The following is a 19178-nucleotide window of genomic DNA, read 5'->3' on the forward strand; positions in this document are numbered from 1 at the left end:
TTTGGACAAGTGGTTTAGTGCATTATGACATTTCTCCTCCTATGTTTTGCTCATTGTTAATTGAATTTATGACTTATCTGGTGTTCATACTATTTTCTATTTACTAGGTTACAAAACAGTCGTGCTAGATTTGTTAAGTATTTTTTCAAGCTGTTTTTGGCAAAAGCTGTTTTTTGGAAGAATGGAGGAGAATTTTGTCATCCAGCTTGCACAAAGCCTGGTTCCCTTCAGCAGAGCACATCATTCACTAGCCCAAAGTACACTCTCAAATTAGAGGAGAAAGCTTTAATCCCCAGTCTTAAAACTCACCTGAATTGCTAAAGCCTCTTGCTGCTGGCGGGCCTCGTCTTGGGCCTTCTCCAGAGCTAATCCAAGTTCTTCCTTAGCTTTCATTTCACGACTTAATGCTGCTTCTTGTGCTTCACTATCCTTTGTAGCATTAGCTTTGTGAAGATCAGCAAGTTCCCTACAAACCAAGAATTAAAGGCACCGGAATTTTATATCATAAAATTCAAATTAAGTAGAAAAACTACAGTGATCTTCACAGTTTATACCATGTCAAGGTGACTTAACAAGTAATTTTTACTACATATTATAAACATTTCTCAGGCACCACACACAGGAGTTTCTAAGTGTAAACTTCTTGATTTTTGCATGCAAGTATCCGCTTACTTGTATGCGCTGTCAAGTGCTGCTTGAACACTTCGGTTCCGTTCTTCAAGCTCCTCCATGTCGACCTGAAGTCTGCTGAGATCCTTCTCTTGTCGCTCTACCACACTGTTCAGTTGTTTAATGTTCTCTCGATGCTGCTTTTCAACCTCCTCCTTGCCATCAAGCACCTATTAGAGTGAAAAAAAATTGATAACAGTCTACCAAAATAACTGAAAACACTCTTCAAATTTAAGATGGAGCATTTTATTAAGTCTTCCTGAGTTAAATTCCATTAAAACCTGAAACGCCAGCTCCAAGACAACAACATTTTGCACTAGAATGGTGACAGCATACCTGTGAGTCAATACAGACATAGGCCTCTAGAGTGACATTTACTTCTAGGCACGGGCATAGACATCTGGTTGCAATCAAGTTCAGGGCCAACAGAAAGCCTTGCTGAGCACTAATGTAAGTTTCAGTGAGTGAAATATCAAGAGCCCGAATAAGACTTACTAAGACCACCGAATAGCCTTTAAATTACTTTTGATGACTGAAAGCCTAGAATGAAAGATTCCTGGAATAGAGCTTTAACTGAAGTTGAAGAAAAAAGGGAGAGGAGTATGATGCTGACGTGATGGTGCCCCCCATAAGGCTTTATGGAGATATGCTTATGAATATAGACATAACTTGCTTATGAATATATGACATAACTAGAATATGTTTTATGCTACATATGCCATGTAACATCTCTCTGTAAAGGTTATGATCTAATCAATCTATTAATCCTATTTGTATGCATGTGTCATTTTTGTATTCGAAGTTATGAATATTGGCTGTGTACTGACTTGATTTTTAAGTAACCTTTGTAAAGCATTTGGTCAGCTTAAGAAAGGAATGTGCAAATCAAGAAGCACTTGAAGTACAATAAGAAAAGGAGTACTTGTGGCACCTTAGAGACTAACAAATTTATTTGAGCATAAGCTTTCGTGAGCTACAGCTCCAATCCACATAAGAAGTCTACTTGAGGATGTTCAAGGTAGCATGTGACCCATGGCTGCTACCTGGTAAGAAACTGTGAGTCATGCAGGGACACGTGACTTGCCCAGGTGACTCCAGAACTCCATCTTGGAGCTGGACTTTGCATAGGGGAGAGGAGAGGGACTCCACCCACAAGAGAAAGTCAATTTAAGCCGTGGGAGACCCCTCCATTTGGTCTTCAGCTGGCTAAAGAGATAGCCTCTCTACCCCCAAGGATACCGGAAAGAAACTGGAACAAAAGACAGTAACTACAGGGGGTGTGAGTGATTGCTGGACCCAGACTAGAAGGAGATTAGTCTGCAAAAGGAAGCTTACTGGAACTGGTGAGGTTTAGTCTGTATTCAGTTTTATTAGACATAGACTTGCAGGTTTTATTTTATTTTGCTTGGTAATTCACTTTGTTCTGTCTGTTACTACTTGGAACCACTTAAATCCTACTTTCTGTATTTAATAACTTTTAACTTATTAATTAACCCAGAGTATGTACTAATACTTGGGGGGGGGGGGGGCAAATAACTGTGCATCTCTCTCTATCAGTGTTATAGGGGGCGAACAATTTATCAGTTTACCCTGTATAAGCTTTATACAGGGTAAAACAGATTTATTTAGGGTTTAGCCCCCATTGGGAGTTGGGCATCTGAGGGTTAAAGACAGGTACACTTCTGTAAGCTGCTTTCAGTTAAGCCTACAGCTGTTAGGGGACGTGGTTCAGACCTGGGTCTGGGTTTGCAGGAGGCTAGCGGGTCTGAAGTCCTAAGCTGCCAGGGCAGGAAAGCAGAAGCAGAAGTTGACTTTGCAAATCAGGTGGCAGCTCCCAGGGGGTTTCTGTGATCCAAGCCATCACAGCTGGGATGCCTAGTGAGATAAGGAAGCTACCACCATGGGCGACTCGTGAACCTCTGGCTGGGGGAGGCTAGCCCCAGCCCCGCCCCTTCTGCCTGAGGCCCTGCCTATTCTGTGTGCCCCAGAACCCAGAGCCCCCGACACCGTAGCCACCAGCCCCCGCCCCAGACTGGCTAGTGCTTGCAGTCGCCCCACCAGCCCCAGAGCACCGGGAGGGAGAGCACGCAGCGGCACCGCTGCAGCCTCCTCAGCCCCAGGAAAGCGGGCGGCATGGCCCCAGCCTGGGACCCTAGGGGCGGAGTGTGGGTGGGACCACGCCTGACCATTTGGGGAGGCTCAGCCCATGACTACCACCCACTGCCCATGACTACCACCGTTGATTAGGTGGCAACTGTGACACTGGCAGACCAGGTGTCTGCACATGCCAAGGCTCCCAGGTCTCAGCTGAACACTGATAAATACATAGTTGGAACCCGTCTGGCTCATCTGTGCATTAGTATTATTAATATAAGTATTGCAGTTATAAAAATATGTTTTGTATTTAGACTTTATGAAATTCTTGTAAGTTGCTGCCTGCATTAATCTCACTTATAATACCTATATCCCACATTATAAGGTAATTCTTACATGTTTGCTCTGTAACAGTAAATTACCAGACAGGACAGAAGCATTAACATGTGTGAAAAACTAGGCTTTGTCTACACTAGCATTTTTGTTGGTAAAACTTTTGATGGTTAGGGGCACAGGTGCTGACTTTGTCCTTTCCGGGGGAGGGAGAGGGGGAAGAAGAGGGGGAGGTTTGTCCCCTACTCCGCCCCAGGCCACGCCCCCACTCCACACCTTCCCATAAGCCCCAACCCCTGCCCCACCTCTTCCCGCTCTTGCCCACCCCCTACCCCAAGGGCACCTCGCCCTCTCTCCTCCCCCTCCCCATCAGCACCTCCTGCTAAACAGTTGATCTGTGGCAGGTGAGAGGTGCTGGGACTGCCAGTGGGTGCTGAGCAACCACCATTTTTTCCCCCCATCGGTGCTCCATGGTTGTGGGGGACGGGGGAACACCCCTCAAATAACAAAAGCTCCAGCACAGACAGCAGCATGTCGGCAGGAGAGCTTCTCCCACTGACATAGCTACTGCTGCTCGTTGGGGGTGGTTTAATTATGCCAGCGGGAGAGCTCTCTTGCCAGCATACACAGGAGATCTTACAGCGGCACAGTTGCAGCGGTAAGGCTATGCCCCTCCAACAAAAGATGGCCAATCAAACACAAGATGTACCATTGTGGAACATCAGAAGACAAAAGGCTTTGTGGATTGTTTCTCCCACCCCATGAAGAGGAGACGTGCATCTGAATTCTTCCCAACAATTGAATTTGCAACTTGAAGCAGAAGGGGGAAAGGAATAAAAAGCCCTAAAAACGAGAACTATCTTTTATGCTGCTTGGACTCTGAGGGGCAAGCATTACTAAGCATAAGCAAAAGATCCTCAGTGCTTGGCTTAGCCATAAATGACAGAGAGCTTGTTTATTATAGAAGCTTCTATTACCATTTGAAATTTAAGACAAACATATACACACACAAATGGTTAATCTGCTTTAACCTTGTAAATAACTGTTGTTTCCTTTTCCTAGATAATAAATCTTTAGATAGTTTATCAGAGGATTGATGTGAGATCTAAGGTGCAACTGACGTGGGGTAAATGACTGGTCCTTTGGGACTCGGAGTAACCTGAACATTCTTGTAATTTTTGGTGTAAGGGACCATCTATCACTAAGGCAAGCTTGACTAAGTGACAAGATAGATCAGAGTACCCAAGGGGAATGTCTGTGACTCCATGATTAGGCTGTTACACTGCCTGAGGAGTTTACACTTGGTTGGTGAAATCTAAGTGCTGTATACCTCAGCCACTTTGGGGTTTGTGCCCTGCTTCCTGACAGTCGGCCCTGAGGTTGGTACTCATGCTATTGAGCCACCGCAGGAACTCTTGACAGCAACATCGACGAAGAACTACAATAATATCATCAAACTTCTCTGATTGCTCTAATATACCTCCACTCCAAAGTATGACATACTAAAAAGAGCCCTTCACAGGAGTGCCATAAACCTAGGTCTGGAAAGCTAAACTGGGAATTTCACATCTGATCACCAAGGTTAAACTAGCTACCTGTTATGGCAGCCAAGAGGATATTAAGCTTCTGAAAGCATGAAGTGACATTTGTGTCCTGATCTTTCACAGCAAATCACAATAAAATAAACTAAGTCTGATCCTTGTAAGCAGGCATTAGAGATGGACGTTGTTCATTCAGGATAACATCTGCAACTACTGAGGTATTTCAACATCTCAACTAATGCAATAGTGAAACACTAATAAAAAATACAGTTATTTTAAGTGAAAGTTTTCTAGAAAGACACCCATAATGAACTGTATAAAAAAACCTAACTACAGCTACATAAAGTTATCCCCCAAAGGAAGACTGAGAAAGAGTGCAAACAATGAGGAACTACAGAATTAGAAACAAATGATGAAGAAGAGTTAATGTACTGAGTGAAAGCATCCAGAAACCATATGCCCCAAGCTACTGAGAATCAGAAGAGGGACCACGATCTCCAAACCACAATGAAGTACAAGGGAACAAAAGCTATTATGAAACCTCTCAAAAAGACCACCTTCTATAGTCAGAGTTAAAGGAACCAATTGCAGAATAAAGTGATTTACAGAATGTGACTGCAAATATATCTAACCTGTTTTAAATGCTGCAACTCCTCTTCTAACTCCTTAATCTTTTTGCTCTGTTTTGTATTAGTATTTTCATTTTCCTTCTCCTTCATTCTTAACTTCTTAATGATGTTGGAATTGTGTAGTTGCTGTTTTGAAAGCTTTTCTCCTTTAAAAGAAAAATGTGTATGAAGTTAAGTATTAGCATGCCCTTCCATCCTCCAATGTAGTGCAAGATTTGTTTTCTCTAAGGAGTAACAGTATCACCAAGAAATATGATTTTACATTGACTTCTCTATAGTGCTTAATTTCAAATATTAGGGCACCGTATAGCACCTACTGCCATAGTATCTGCATGTTACACTGTGCTATATTAAGGATAATTAATGCAACTGCCATATGGACTACATTATTTACTATAAAAAGACATTGGAATCTACATAAATCATCTATTATTCCAGTATTAAGCTAATAGTGAATCAGTGCTAAAGCTGCTTATTTTCTTCTTTCCCAATCACTTCAACCTGTAGTATTTTTACACTGCTACTGACATGGCAGGCTTATAATGTTTTCTATTGTCAGTGGATTCTGGCCATCTTAAATGTATAGTCATCATTCCTCCAATCCCATTGGAACAGGCGTAGTGATGGCACAATGCCTGAAAACTTCCCTCTTAAGGTATGTCTACAGTACAAAATTATGCTGACTGCCACCACAGTTATTAAATTGCTTTTTCATGTCCATACTACACTCCCTCTGTCGGCAGTGCGCATCCTCACCAGGAGTACTTGCACCGACTTAACTGTCAGGGTGCGACGGCTTCTGAAAGGCAGCAACAGTCAATGTAAGCAATGCAGTATCTACACTGAAAATGTGTTGACCTAACTACATCTACATTGACTCTACCCCTCTTGTGGAAGTGGAGTTAAGTTGGTGTAGTGGGCGAGTCACATCAGCAGAAGCAACATTTTAGTGTAGACACTTAGAGAGTTAGATCGACGTTAAGTTGCCTAACATCAACCTAATTCTGTAGTGCAGACCAGGCCTTAGTCCCCTTACTCTATAAAATACACATTTTTTAGTTTAGTGGGTTGGGGTTTTTTTTTTACATGAAGTCAGCATGCAATTATTTATGTGAATGAATACATAACCCCTAACAGTAATTCCACAATCATTAATATATCCTCTATGTGGTAAGTAGGAACTCCCATTAAACAGATAGGTTAGTAACTGAGGCATGTAAGCAAGTCACTTGATGCCCTAAGTCAACACAGCCAGGATTTGAACTCAAAGAGTCCCAAGTCACAGTCCTATACTCTATCCGCTAGGCCACACTTTGATATGAATTATCACTGTTTCGCTATGTTGTGGATAGATAAAATAAATTAACAGATATACAAACTACACATCACTCCCAAACGGAAGGAGTCAGTGCATACTGCAGAAATGTGTCAGGGTTGGTATGAACAAACTATCAAGAACTGTCAACATATGAATGGAGGACACTTGGAGATACAACTGAAGACTAACACCTGTCTACACTAGGGACTTCTGCCGCCAGAATAGCTATGATCAGAAGTGTGAAGAGGTGTGATCCCTGACCAACACAGCTGTGACAACAGAAGTAGACTTAGCTATGCCAGTATTGCTTTTTTCGTTCATGGGGGTGGTTTTACTATAACACTACGAAGCCCAGCTTTGCTGATATAGCTGCATCCACACTAGGAGCACTTGGCCAGTATAATAAACTAGTAGTCCTACACCAGTAAAGCATTCCTAGCATAGACACAGCCCAACTCCCACCGTGTGAGTTGGGCACCTAACCTGCTTAGGTAATTTTGAGAATCCCACTAAGCACCTATATGCATCTTCGGGCACCTAAATACCTCTGAGAATCTGGCCCATGTTGACAAACTGTTTCCTATCACTTCACTATCTACAGTTAATACTTGTTTGTTCAATAAATCGGTTTTAAATTCAAAACATGTTTTGATAAACTTGTTTTTCCTTCTTATGCACCCAGCACATTAAGGTAATTTCATTTAATCAATAAAAATGGTTTTAAAATGTTATTTATATTCACATAATTCAATTCCAATTTCAATCCAAATGCAGCTTGACAAAAATCCCAAGTAAAAAAATCACCTAGTAAAGAAGAAATGTATCATTCACCATTTTCTAACGATAAAAAAAGCAAAAAGAAAGAATCTGAATAAACATATGTTAAGCTATATAACTGCTTAAATAAACGTGTACAGATATAGTGGATCCTCCTGGCTTCACCAGATTTAGTGTAAAGGCTGCATCTGGTTGCAATTCAACAAGTTTTAATAGTTACACCAACTAACAAGAATTAAACTTTAAGAAACGAACTAAAAAGTACAAATGCAAAACAATATTTAAATCAATTATTTAAATCAAGGTTTCCTGCTTACTGATTTAAATCATGATTAAAATTTGTGATTTAAACCACTAATCTAAATCAATCCACACTGGCAGGTGGGGACAGGTGAGTAGCTACACGCATGCCGTCAACAGCAGCAAGAGTGCCAAGAACTTTTCAGGAGAAGGCACTTCACCAGCATTGAAAATGGCTCTTTACAAGTAGCTCCATTCAGCTCTCAGCCTAAGTCACTAAAAATAGCTTCTTTGAACCCCATCAAGGGCAGTGAAAGACTAACAGTGAACCTGACAGAGGCCAACACGCATTCAAGCAAAAGGTACTAGACATTTTTCCAGGGGATCTGGAGGATAGAGAATTTGACACCTGCTGTGACAAATCTCATTTTCCTAATGTAGACGAATGTGTCCCATGCTGCTGATCTAATTTTGTTTGTGACAGAACAAAATATTTACGATATCTACCTGTACAAGGCTTCTACACACAGAGTTCCCTGTCAAATCAGAACGTGGAGACAGGGGATGGAAATTCCCAAGTTCTTTCATCAAATTTGGGGTTTGCTATACCCACACTTTGATGTTTAAAAAAGTATGGATAGGAGTGAGACTCATTGCTTAAACATTTTCCACATGTAGAGGATATTTGAAACAACATGACATTGTCATGTAAAATCTAAAATAAGACAAAATGCATTAAGACACTTTTAAAATACCTTTACTATAAGATGTTTACCAACTTTACCTTCTTGCATTAGTCCTTTGATTTGTTCATCCTTCTCCTTCAATAGCTCAACTGTTTCATTACAATTTAGTCTAGTTGCCAATTCTTCTTTAACATTCTTTACTTCCTGAAAAGGAGGAAATATTCTTAGTACTATTTATAAATGTTAGCCTTTTTTTTAAATACACATGTTAAGTTACATGGAGCTTTTATCCACTGGAAAAATAGATATGGCCCCAAATATAGCATAGCTTCTCAGATTCCTAAAAAGACTTTAGACCAGTGGTTTTCAACTGTCTTTCGTCTGCAAACCCCTAAAAAATTGCGAACGGAAGTGCAGACCCCTTTGGAAATCTTAGACATAGTTTGTGGACTCCCAGGGTCAGCGGACCTCAGATTGAAAACTACTGCTTTAGACTTTATATTTTAGAATAAACCTGTAGTTAAAAGAATGAAAACAAATTATTTTGCAAGAACTAGGCAATAACTGTGTGAACTCAAAGATGCAGAAGGTGATAACTAGCCTTAAGTGTATATTTTATAAGTTCACTGACACCCCTCTTATTTTTGGGGAGTTCTATAGCCTGTATTAAGCAGGAGGTTAGACTAGATGATCGCAGTGGTCTCTTCTGGACTTGGAATCTATGAATATCCCTATTTTCTCTTTTCAACCAGAATTTTCTTTTGCCTTTACCTCGGGGAGATATGATTGCTCTCTATAAATATATCAGAGGGATAAATACCAGGGAGGGAGAGAAATTATTTAAGCTCAGTACCAATGTGGACACAAGAACAAATGGATATAAACTGGCCATCAGGAAGTTTAGACTTGAAATTAGACAAAGGTTTCTAACCATCAGAGGAGTGAAGTTCTGGAACAGCCTTCCAAGGGAAACAGTGGGGGCAAAAGACCTATCTGGCTTCAGGATTAAACTCGATAAGTTTATGGAGGAGATGGTATGATGGGATAACATGATTTTGGCAATTAACTGATCTTTAACTATTCATGGTAAATAGGCCCAATGGCCTGTGATGGGATGTTAGATGGGGCGGGATCTGAGTTACTACAGAGAATTCTTTCCTGGGTATCTGGCTGGTGAATCTTGCTCACATACTCAGGGTTCAGCTGATCGCCATATTTGGGGTGGAGAAGGAATTTTCCTCCAGGGCAGATTGGAAGAGGCCCTGGGGGGTTTTCGCCTTCCTCTGTATCATGGGGCATGGGTCACTTACTGGAGGATTCTCTGCATCTTGAAGTCTTTAAACCATGATTTGAGGACTTCAATAGCTCAGACATAGGTGAGAGGTTTATTGCAGGAGTGGGTGGGCGAGATTCTGTTGCCTGCATTGTGCAGGAGGTCAGACTAGATGATCATAATGATCCCTTCTGACCTTAATATCTATGAATCTATTAATCCTATTTTAAACCTTTGTGATGTAGAAAAAAACACAAACCCAGAACTACTTAATTCATGCAAGTGAATATCAGATAATGTGGGATTCTACCTCCTCCTAAAAAGTACAACCCCAGCTGCTCCAACACACATTTATAGGGGCATTGACAAAACAACTGTTTTATAATAAAGCATTTTTTTAAATCTGAAATTTTTAAGAATATTTTTCAATTATGCTGTTTAATTTACTTTTTGCAGAATGACTTTGAACAGATCACCCTAAGCAAAATGCTTGAGTGTTTGAGCAGTGAATGTTTAAATCCCAAAACCCTTTTCTTTTTTATAAAATCATGAAAACATCTCTATCAGGTCTTGTGGCGCCTGTCCCACCAACACACAACACAAAAAACCCCCCAAACCTTTATATTGATATCTAGGTTACTTCACAGTGGCTCGTGTAAATGTCATGTTTTCCTAACCTCCATTTTTATGATTTGCTCCTAAGGGAATCTGAGACTTTTTAGAGTTATAAATACTAATTTAGCTGGGAAGTTGATTACCTTTTTAGCTGCATCTCTCTCTTTGCATGCTAGCTGGACCTTCTTTTCAGCATCTGCTATTCGCTGAGTAAACTCCTCTTTAAGAGATGAAATGCTACTGCTCTCTTCTTTCACTCTAAACATTTCACTAGATTTAAGACATTTTAGAATAGTCCAATGGTTATGCTGACATTTCAAACTGCATTCAACAAGCTCTTATAATAAACTTTAACTAGCAAGACACAAAACATTGACACTCATCAGAAACACAGGTCTTTAGAAGATCTTCATGATTTAGTTAAATAGTGCAACATAAGGTTGGCACTTCAATGATTTCATCGAAAACACATTATTCACTAATCAAGCTCTGCGAATGAATGGGTAAACATACAGCAGCAGTACAAGAAGAGTTACACTATGTAAAAGACAACTGTTTATTAAGTTATTTAATAAACAAAAAAAATCATGACTACTTCACAAATAAACAGTTGTTTGAATACAAATGAAAAATATTTGTTTTATTGTATCACATACCTAAGTAGCCCCCATTTTTATTACAATAGGTCACAATTTAACACTTATAAGCAGAACGCTTACATTCAGAACTGTTGCTATTTTGATACTTACTCTTTCAGGTTATCGTAAGCTTCTTCCAGGCTTGCCTTCTCTTTACTAACATTTAATAATTGTGTTTCCCTCTTCTCCAGCTTCTCAGTTAACAAATCAATCATCTGAATAAAATTTTAGATATGAAGATCAAAAACAGTTAAATGATGGAAATAGCATGTTTTTTTTTTCTTCAGCTGTGTTTTGAGGTTGGAATTCTTTTGATACTTTTAGGAACTTTTGTTTTAAAGTCAATGAAGAATGGCAAGAATGGCAATGGTAAGCTTTTACATCTAATTATACGAGAAACAGACTCTGGACCTTTTGAAGCTATTTACTTTTCTAAACTTATAACAAAGGGAATTCCTGGCTCACCTAAAGTTCCCATTAAATTCAACAGTAGCTCTGCCTGAGTAAAGTGTGCTAAATAGGACCAATAGTCTCCACTATTTTCCTATTTGCTTATTTTGTCAGATATACTTGCAGATGAAAGCTTACAATTGTGGCATCTGACAACTAAATTTTGAATCCTTTTTTCATGTTTCTAAGAGATAAAGATGTTATGTAACTGCAAGAGTAATTGCTTCCAAAATGCTTCATTTATAACAGCTGTTTTAAGTTTTCACAATAGGGAGCAGAAGTTTCATTTTACATAAGTGTAAATGTAAATTTTTCATTTGGCCATAAGTACTAAACAAAAACTCAGACATTCATCAGCATGAAGTTAAGAAACAAGAAAAACAAGGTTCTACACTTTCTAGATTTTTAATAAATAAATGTACATGATTAAGCACTCCTTTATACTTCTCATTCCAGAATTTTGTGGCACTTTACCATAGAAGAGGCATGACAAAATGCAAATGGCGTCTACAAACTATGTGTAACAAATATAAATAGAGTCAAACTCCAACAACAGGTAAAGTATGTGCATCAAACATGTCCCACAATCTAATTTGGGCAAATGTAACTGAAAATCTGCCATATTTCATGAACAATAACAGGTTTCTAAACCAAAAAGTCTTCCCTATTCAATAATTATACAATTATCTAATTAAACATAATTGTGTAACAGCCCATGACTGTATACTTTTCTGCAACATTTACATCATAATTCTGTACAATTTTACACAGACATTAAAAAGGAACATGCTTATTAATTTTCTTTGAAAAGTGAATTAACTAAAGGTGTTTCATAAACTCAGACACTTTTTTCCCATTGCTATTATTAATAGTAATATTACTGCTATGCTTACAGGCCCAAACCAAGACTGGGGCCCAATTGTGCTAGGCACTGCAGGAACAGATTATCCACGACGAGCTGACAATTTAAAATAGACAAAGGCTGGGAGGGGAAAGAGGCACAAAGAAGGAAAGTGTCTTGCACAAGGTCACACAGCAGGTCAGTGGCAGAACTGGGAATAGAACCCAAGTCTCTGAATTTCCAGTCCAGTACCCTGTCTGCTGGACCATGCTTCCTTTCTACATTTCTCCTTTTTGTATAATTAAGTTAGCTATCCAATTTATACTTATTTTAGTCAATACTCACTTATTCTAGTCAATACTCACTAACCTGTTTCTCTCCTTGACCTTAAAAACCTAGTTTACCTAGTCTTTCTAAAGTATCTGCTAGTGACAAAACCTAGGTCATTTGCATCTTTCGGGTGTAACACTTCTCTAGGAGAGGCAGTGGCGCTGGAACATGTTTATAGTGGGGGTGATGAAAGTCATCAAAACTGTCGCCAAACTTTTTACCTTGTGTGCCTTACCCCAGCCCTGTCTGTACCCCCCATGCCCTAGAACTGGGGCCAGGAACAAGGCCGTGGCTCCAGGAGCGGGGAACATGGGCAGGGAAAAGGGGGCAGAGGCTGGGACCACAATTGGGGGTGGGTGTGGAGCGCTGGGAACCCGCATGCAGGGCCTGGAGCCGAGCCCAGTTTAAAATCTGGGGGTGCAGCACCCCCACCCCCGTAGTTCCTGAGCCTATGAGGAGAAGGCTTTAAAACTGAAATAATGCTGATGCATTGTGTAAATTAAGATACTGTATAATGCAGAAAAAATGTTTTCAGCATGATTTCTGATTAATCAAAGTTGTTTCCCATTTCAGAAAATGAGTTACTACTAAATCTATATATTACAAAGCCAAATGTATACACGCCTATGAAAGTGTATTAAAAATATTTTCAAGCTGATTCTATGGGTAATCAGTTTTACACAGCTTGCATATCTATATCTTCAAATTGATTGACTGTTGAAATACTAAAGGTTACTGATAATTCCTAATAATTTTAATTCATAACATTTTCAAGGGGCTCCTTTCACTGTTTATCTGATAATCAGTCAAATTTACAACAAAACAGCTAGAAGTATGTACACCTGACAAAAATACTTATTGAGAGCTTGTCTACACATACAGCATTATAGTGGTGCAGCTGCACTGGTGTGCTGTAGCACTTTACTGACGCTGCTACTATGATAACAGGAGAGCTTTTCCCGTCAGTGTTACTAATCCACCTCCCCGAGAGGTGGTAGCTATGTTAGTGGGAGAAGCTCTCCTATCAATATAGCACTGTCTACACAAGGGGTTAGGTCAGTAGAACTGCGTCTCTCAGGGCTGTGGATTTTTCACACCCCTGAGTGATGATGTTATACTGAGATAAGTCTGTAGTGTATACCTAGCCTGAGCCAGATTCTTGCTAGCAGGCCTCAAGACAATGCACTGAAAACAGCAGTATGGATGTTGTGGCTCAGGGTCCCAAGCCTAGGGATCAGATGGGTTTAAGAACCCAAGCCACAATGTCCATACTATTATTTTTAGCATGCTAGCTCAAGCCCCACTAGCATAAGTGTCTACCTAGGCTGGGAGGTTCTCTCCCAGCTGCAGTGTAGACATACCCATTAAGGCCCCAGTCTTGCAGTCAGGTCCACACAGACTGATGCTTGCAACCACGCAAGCTCTAATGATTTCACTGGGATTCTGAACAGATGGAGCCTTACAATGCAAGATCAAAGAATTTTCCATTAGTACAGAATGATGCAGTATGGACTTATTTGGTCCAGATATAAGTCAATGCCTAGGGGTCAAGATCAATGCAGCTTCACTCACTTATATCTGGGATGAATTTAGCCCACAGAATGCATGTTGTATGTTTGCGCAACATATTTTATAGTTACCTTGCAAAGCTCTTCCTTTTCGCAGTTCGCTTTAGGCAACTTTTCAGCACCTTGCTGGTGCATCAGAACCTCCTCTTTGACAGTCTGTCCTTCATCTGTTTGTACAGCAGCAATCAAAACATCTGGTTGCTCAGAGTTAACAGGGGTCGCACTTCTCCCACTTTCCTCCATTTCAGTTTCCTCTGCGTGTACGAGTGTCTCATTCAATTCTTCTTTAGATTTATTTTTCATGGGGTCAACCATCTCAGTCTTTGTTGTTAAAGGGCTGACTGTGAGAGATGCTGAAGCACAACCTCTGCCTGATAATTCGTCATCTGAATTGATTTCACTTACACTTCGGCTGTCTAACGACTGCACACTAAATGAGTCAATTCTTTCAAAAGCATCAGAGGAGCTGCAACTCTCAGTCAGTTTCTGAAAGTCATCTAAACGATTATACTCAGCACAGGCAGATGTTGATAAGAGCTGAAAGGAAGTTTGCATGAGATGAAGACTGGATTTTGACTCTGTAGCCTCTTGTCTTGAACTTACCGAGCTCTCACTCATTACACTTTCATGGTCCAAAACTTCAATATCACTAGTTGTGGATGTCCCTGAGGAGAAAGTGCTAATAGGAGGTGAAGGTGTGTTGCTTTGTCTGTCCTCATTTTTCTGTTCCTTACTTTCCAAACCCAAGTCCTTTGTCTCTGCAGTAAGAGATTGTGCAGGGCTGTCAGGAGCACTTCCTGGTCCATCATTTCCTGCATTAGATTTCACATTAACAGCAACTTCCGGTACTTTGAGATCTGGAGTCGCCACCTTATCATCAGTGCCTTTGTTTGTATTCTCTTCATGCTTAGCATCAGTTTCAAGTGCAGAACTTTCTTCTAGTTTTTCCTGGGGAACATCAAGGTTTTCCAAGTCCACTAGCACAGATGCAGAGGAATCTTTTGCTTCGGTCTCAGTTTCTACTAGCGTTTCTGGCTGACTGCTGCATAGAGATTCCTTTAAAGTGCTTTTCACTTCTTCTTTGGGACGCTGTGATTTGGTTGGAGGTTTAGACACCACTGGACTCTGCTGTATACTCTGAATATCTGTTGTAGAGAGAAAGGCACTGAAGAAATTCTCAGATTCATCCACCACTGTCCTCCTAACTGGTTTGGTGATTGCTGTTGGTGATGATATTGACGGACTTTGAGGTTCTATATTTGAGTTTAATCCCCAGGTAGAAGTATCCCATCCTCCACTTGTAAGGGAATTTGTTCCTAAAACAAGAAGTAAAGAAAATCAGCCTTATGAAAAACGTCTAAAATATAAAAGTTATGGTTTTGCAGTACTGGCATTGTAAGATGCAACAATACAGAAAATAAACAAAGAAAGTTATATGATGTTGAACATACAGCATGAAAGAAGATATACAGATAGCTATAGTACCTTTTATTGTTATTGCAACCTTATATTTTTACAAGTAATTTTCATAGTTTAAAGGAGCCATAACGATTCAATGTACAGAAGGAACTCCAGAAAGGTAGAGCAACACAGATGAAAATGACTTTCTTCTTCCCAGCAACTGTGGAGCGTCATGGGGGGATAGGAAGGCAGACAAGAGTTATATCAAGATCTGAGAAACAGCTGAAAAAGGTGGATATGAGTATTAGAGAGAGAGAGAGAAGAACAGGTTCATACAGAGTTTTGAAAATCATAAAGGACTATTTCCAAGATGGAAAGGAAACTAATGAAGGGGATAGGGAATATAACCCGCTTACTGTAGTGAGAGTAGGCTAGTCACAGTGATCTGGACACACTGAAGTTTAGAGTATTCACTCAGAGCACAAAAGAGCGAATTGCAATTATCAGGGTTTAAAAAAAAATTACCTGTCATTGGCAAGTGGGAAACCAATTCTAACAACTCAGACAGTCTAAGCTTTCAGATTTTGAAGAATTTAGGACTAAAAGGTTGTAGCCTTTATGGTTGTGACAATAAACTTCCAAACACAAACCAATGGAACAAACTTTTTGAGGCAGCTGACAAACAACTCCAGTGCCTTGGGGGCTGTTCTGAACCTTCTCAGAAAGGGTAAAACCAAGACATTCCTTTATTTTCACTGTTGCTATGCCCAATCTTGTGGGGCAACAGTAAAACTAACAAGAATCCAGTTAGCTGCACTCTGCTCCTCAGTGCTGTCCCACAGCAGCAGACAGGGTACTGCAACTGTTTGCCTTGGACTTCCACTGCATCCCTCCCAGCCTCATCTCTCATATTAATCTCTGTTTGGATGGTTTTGTTCTTTGCCTAGTGATATGTTGGGTAGGATGTGAAGAATTTCATTGTTAAATATTAGTAGTGTCATAAATGCAGTAACTGACAAGACAATATGGAACAGAAAACATTTGGGGTTCAAGAATAATTTCCAAGATATTTCTCACGTGTAATCAAACCACTGGGTATCTCACTACTTATTTCAGACTTATGTAAAAAAAGATTTCCCAACAAATATTTAGTTAAGGCATGCAATAGTACACTAATACAAAATCTGTAAGTTATAACACTCAATATCAATGGTTGCACTAGTACATTATTGACTACATCACACTTAGTAACATCAACATTTAAAGTTTGGGTAAGACATTAATGGCTTCATTGCCAAAAGTGCTGAGCACTAAAAACTCTTATTGCCTTTCGTGTGAAATGCATGTGATTCAGCACATCTGAAGGTCTGGCAAGTTTGACAATACATATGCTTATTTTTAAAAAATAAGCCAAAATCACTAAAATGTGTTTTTATCTGGTCCACACAGAGTTTGCTCTAGACCTCTGAATTACCTTTACTGATGTCCTTATGAATTTCATATTGTTATCACAAAAACTTAAATACAACTGACATTTTAAAATGATTTGGTATAATACTAAAAGAAGAAGGGACTGAGTTTTGTGTAACCTTTGTCCACACAAACCCCCCACTATTTAACTTATATTACATTGAAGCCATCTGACAGGTGGCTACTGCTTTTTACTAGAAATGCTTATATATTAAACTTTGTTTATACTTCACTATCAGCCTGGAAAACACTCTCCAACTGTCCTTTGTTCGAGATTCAAGTTTACTCTGCCTCGTAAACATACTGTTATCTCCGTTTTACTGCTATATTATTCTAAAGATATACACAACATTTGTACTAAGGATATTGATTGACTATCATTACAGCTTCCTGAGTCTCTTCATCCTGCATCCCTAATTTTAAAATAGTGTCACATATCAGGACTTCTTCATCTTGAAAAGTATAGCCTAGAAAGAAACTCAATACTATAGTTTAACATGAATTTTTCTTTCAAGTTCTGTATTAATGCTGTGCCTTATATGAAAAACAGACACCACCTCATCATATTTAGACTATGGCAAACTTTCTACAACCTAATTTCTTTAATAGACGTTTGCAGGCAAGAAGGTGCAGTAGTTCATTCTGTCACAAAATGCATTAACTTCCGCATGAAACTCCACTGAATTTCTATGAATTTCAGGGATTGATGCAGCAGACAGCTGTCATTCCCTACTTCCCCGAACACTGATAGGAAAGGGCAAGATGCCTGTATCAGAATTAGACAAAGGAGTGGCGGAGAAATCATATTACTTAGCCCTGGTTTACACGGAGGGTGTGGGGGGGGGGGGGGGGGGAGGGGGGTGTCAATCTAAGTTATGCAACTTTAGCTACGTGAATAAAATAGCTGAAATCAACGTACTTAGATTGACTTACCGTGGTGTCTTCACCACTGTGAGTCGACTACTGCAGCTCCCCCGTCGACTCCGCCTCTCGCGGCAGTGGAGTACAGGAGTTGACGGGAGAGTGCTTGGGGGTTGATTTATCGCGTTTAGACTAGACGCGTTAAATTGACCCCTGGTGGATCGATCACTGCCTGCCGATCCGACAGGTAGTGTAGACATACCCTTAGACATTTCTCTCTTCACACCTGTCATACTCATTGAGCAACAATGAATCAACAAGTTTCTTGAGTACATGAATTAAAAGTTTATCCTCAAGGCATAAGCATATTAACATTATTCAAAATTGGGAGTATTACTGTCAGTCACCAATTGGAATAGAGGAAAAAAAGACTAATATCAGTTCCAGCAATTCCTCATTTTACACCTTTGGGGAAAGCGCTAGGCCTCTTTGTGCCTATTTTCCTTCACCTGTAATATGGTAAACATATTAGGAAGCTTAACTAATTGTTTGCAAAGAGCTCTGAATACCTCCACTGGGGTTATATAATTGTAAAGTGTGTAAATTGGAAAAAAAATACAGAAGAAGTTGTGAAAGAGGCAGAAAAAACCTTGTTTTCAAGGCAGGCTCCTCAACACCTCCACAACAATAAATATGACAGTAGATGGTTCTGCCAGAGGGTTACGTTTTGTCCTCAAAACACCACTCACTACAAGTGCGAATATTGGTAGGCAGAACCTGGCCTTCACACAGCACCTGCCTCTGTGCTGCTGCCTAGATCAGTGGTTTTCAACTTTTTTTCCCATTCCTGAAAAATTTTGAATGGAAGTGCAGACCCTTTTGGAAATCTTAGACATAGCATAGCCCTGGTCTACACTGGGTGGGCGGGAGGGGAGATATCGATCTAAGTTACGCAACTTCAGCTATGTGAATAAGGTAGCTAAAGTCAACAAACTTAGATCTACCCACCACGGTGTCTTCACTACGGTGAGTCGACTGCTGCCGCTCCCCTGTCGACTCTGCCTGTGCCTCTCGCGGCGGCGGAGTACAGGAGTCAACGGAAGAGCGCTCGGGGGATCAATTTATCGCGTCTAGACTAGATGCGATAAATCGACCCCCGCTGGATCGATCGCTGCCCACTGATCCAGCGGGTAGTGTAGACACATACCCGAAGTCTAAGATTGAAAATCACTGTTCTATGGTAATGACAGACCCCTTAGACATAGTTTGCAGGCCCCCAAGGGTCCACAGACTACAGGTTGAAAACCACTGGCCTAGACTGTAAGCATCTCAGAGCAAAGACCACATCATTTTCTATGTCTCCTACAGCAACAAGCCCCTTGCGAGCAACCATGAGCTCAGCAGCACCTGGGTACAAGGGGAAAAGTGAGGCATTGCTCCAATG

The 19178-nt window shown here is 40.2% G+C and overlaps 1 protein-coding gene across 2 annotated transcripts in view; it reads right to left on the bottom strand.

Moving 5' to 3' along the window:
• TMF1 (TATA element modulatory factor 1) overlaps positions 1–19178 on the bottom strand; it is a 35763-nt gene that overhangs the window by 15493 nt on the left and 1092 nt on the right. For both annotated transcript variants that reach the window (XM_043552202.1, XM_037903861.2), the window contains 7 exons: positions 14075–15318; positions 10925–11028; positions 10319–10445; positions 8386–8491; positions 5270–5412; positions 673–839; positions 310–466 (listed from right to left, as the gene is read on the bottom strand). In XM_043552202.1, the coding sequence (XP_043408137.1) occupies positions 310–466; positions 673–839; positions 5270–5412; positions 8386–8491; positions 10319–10445; positions 10925–11028; positions 14075–15318 (2048 nt within the window). The remainder of the gene's footprint in view (positions 1–309; positions 467–672; positions 840–5269; positions 5413–8385; positions 8492–10318; positions 10446–10924; positions 11029–14074; positions 15319–19178) is intronic.

This window comes from Chelonia mydas, chromosome 7 (assembly GCF_015237465.2).
Source record: "Chelonia mydas isolate rCheMyd1 chromosome 7, rCheMyd1.pri.v2, whole genome shotgun sequence".
Lineage (NCBI taxonomy): Eukaryota > Metazoa > Chordata > Testudines > Cheloniidae > Chelonia > Chelonia mydas.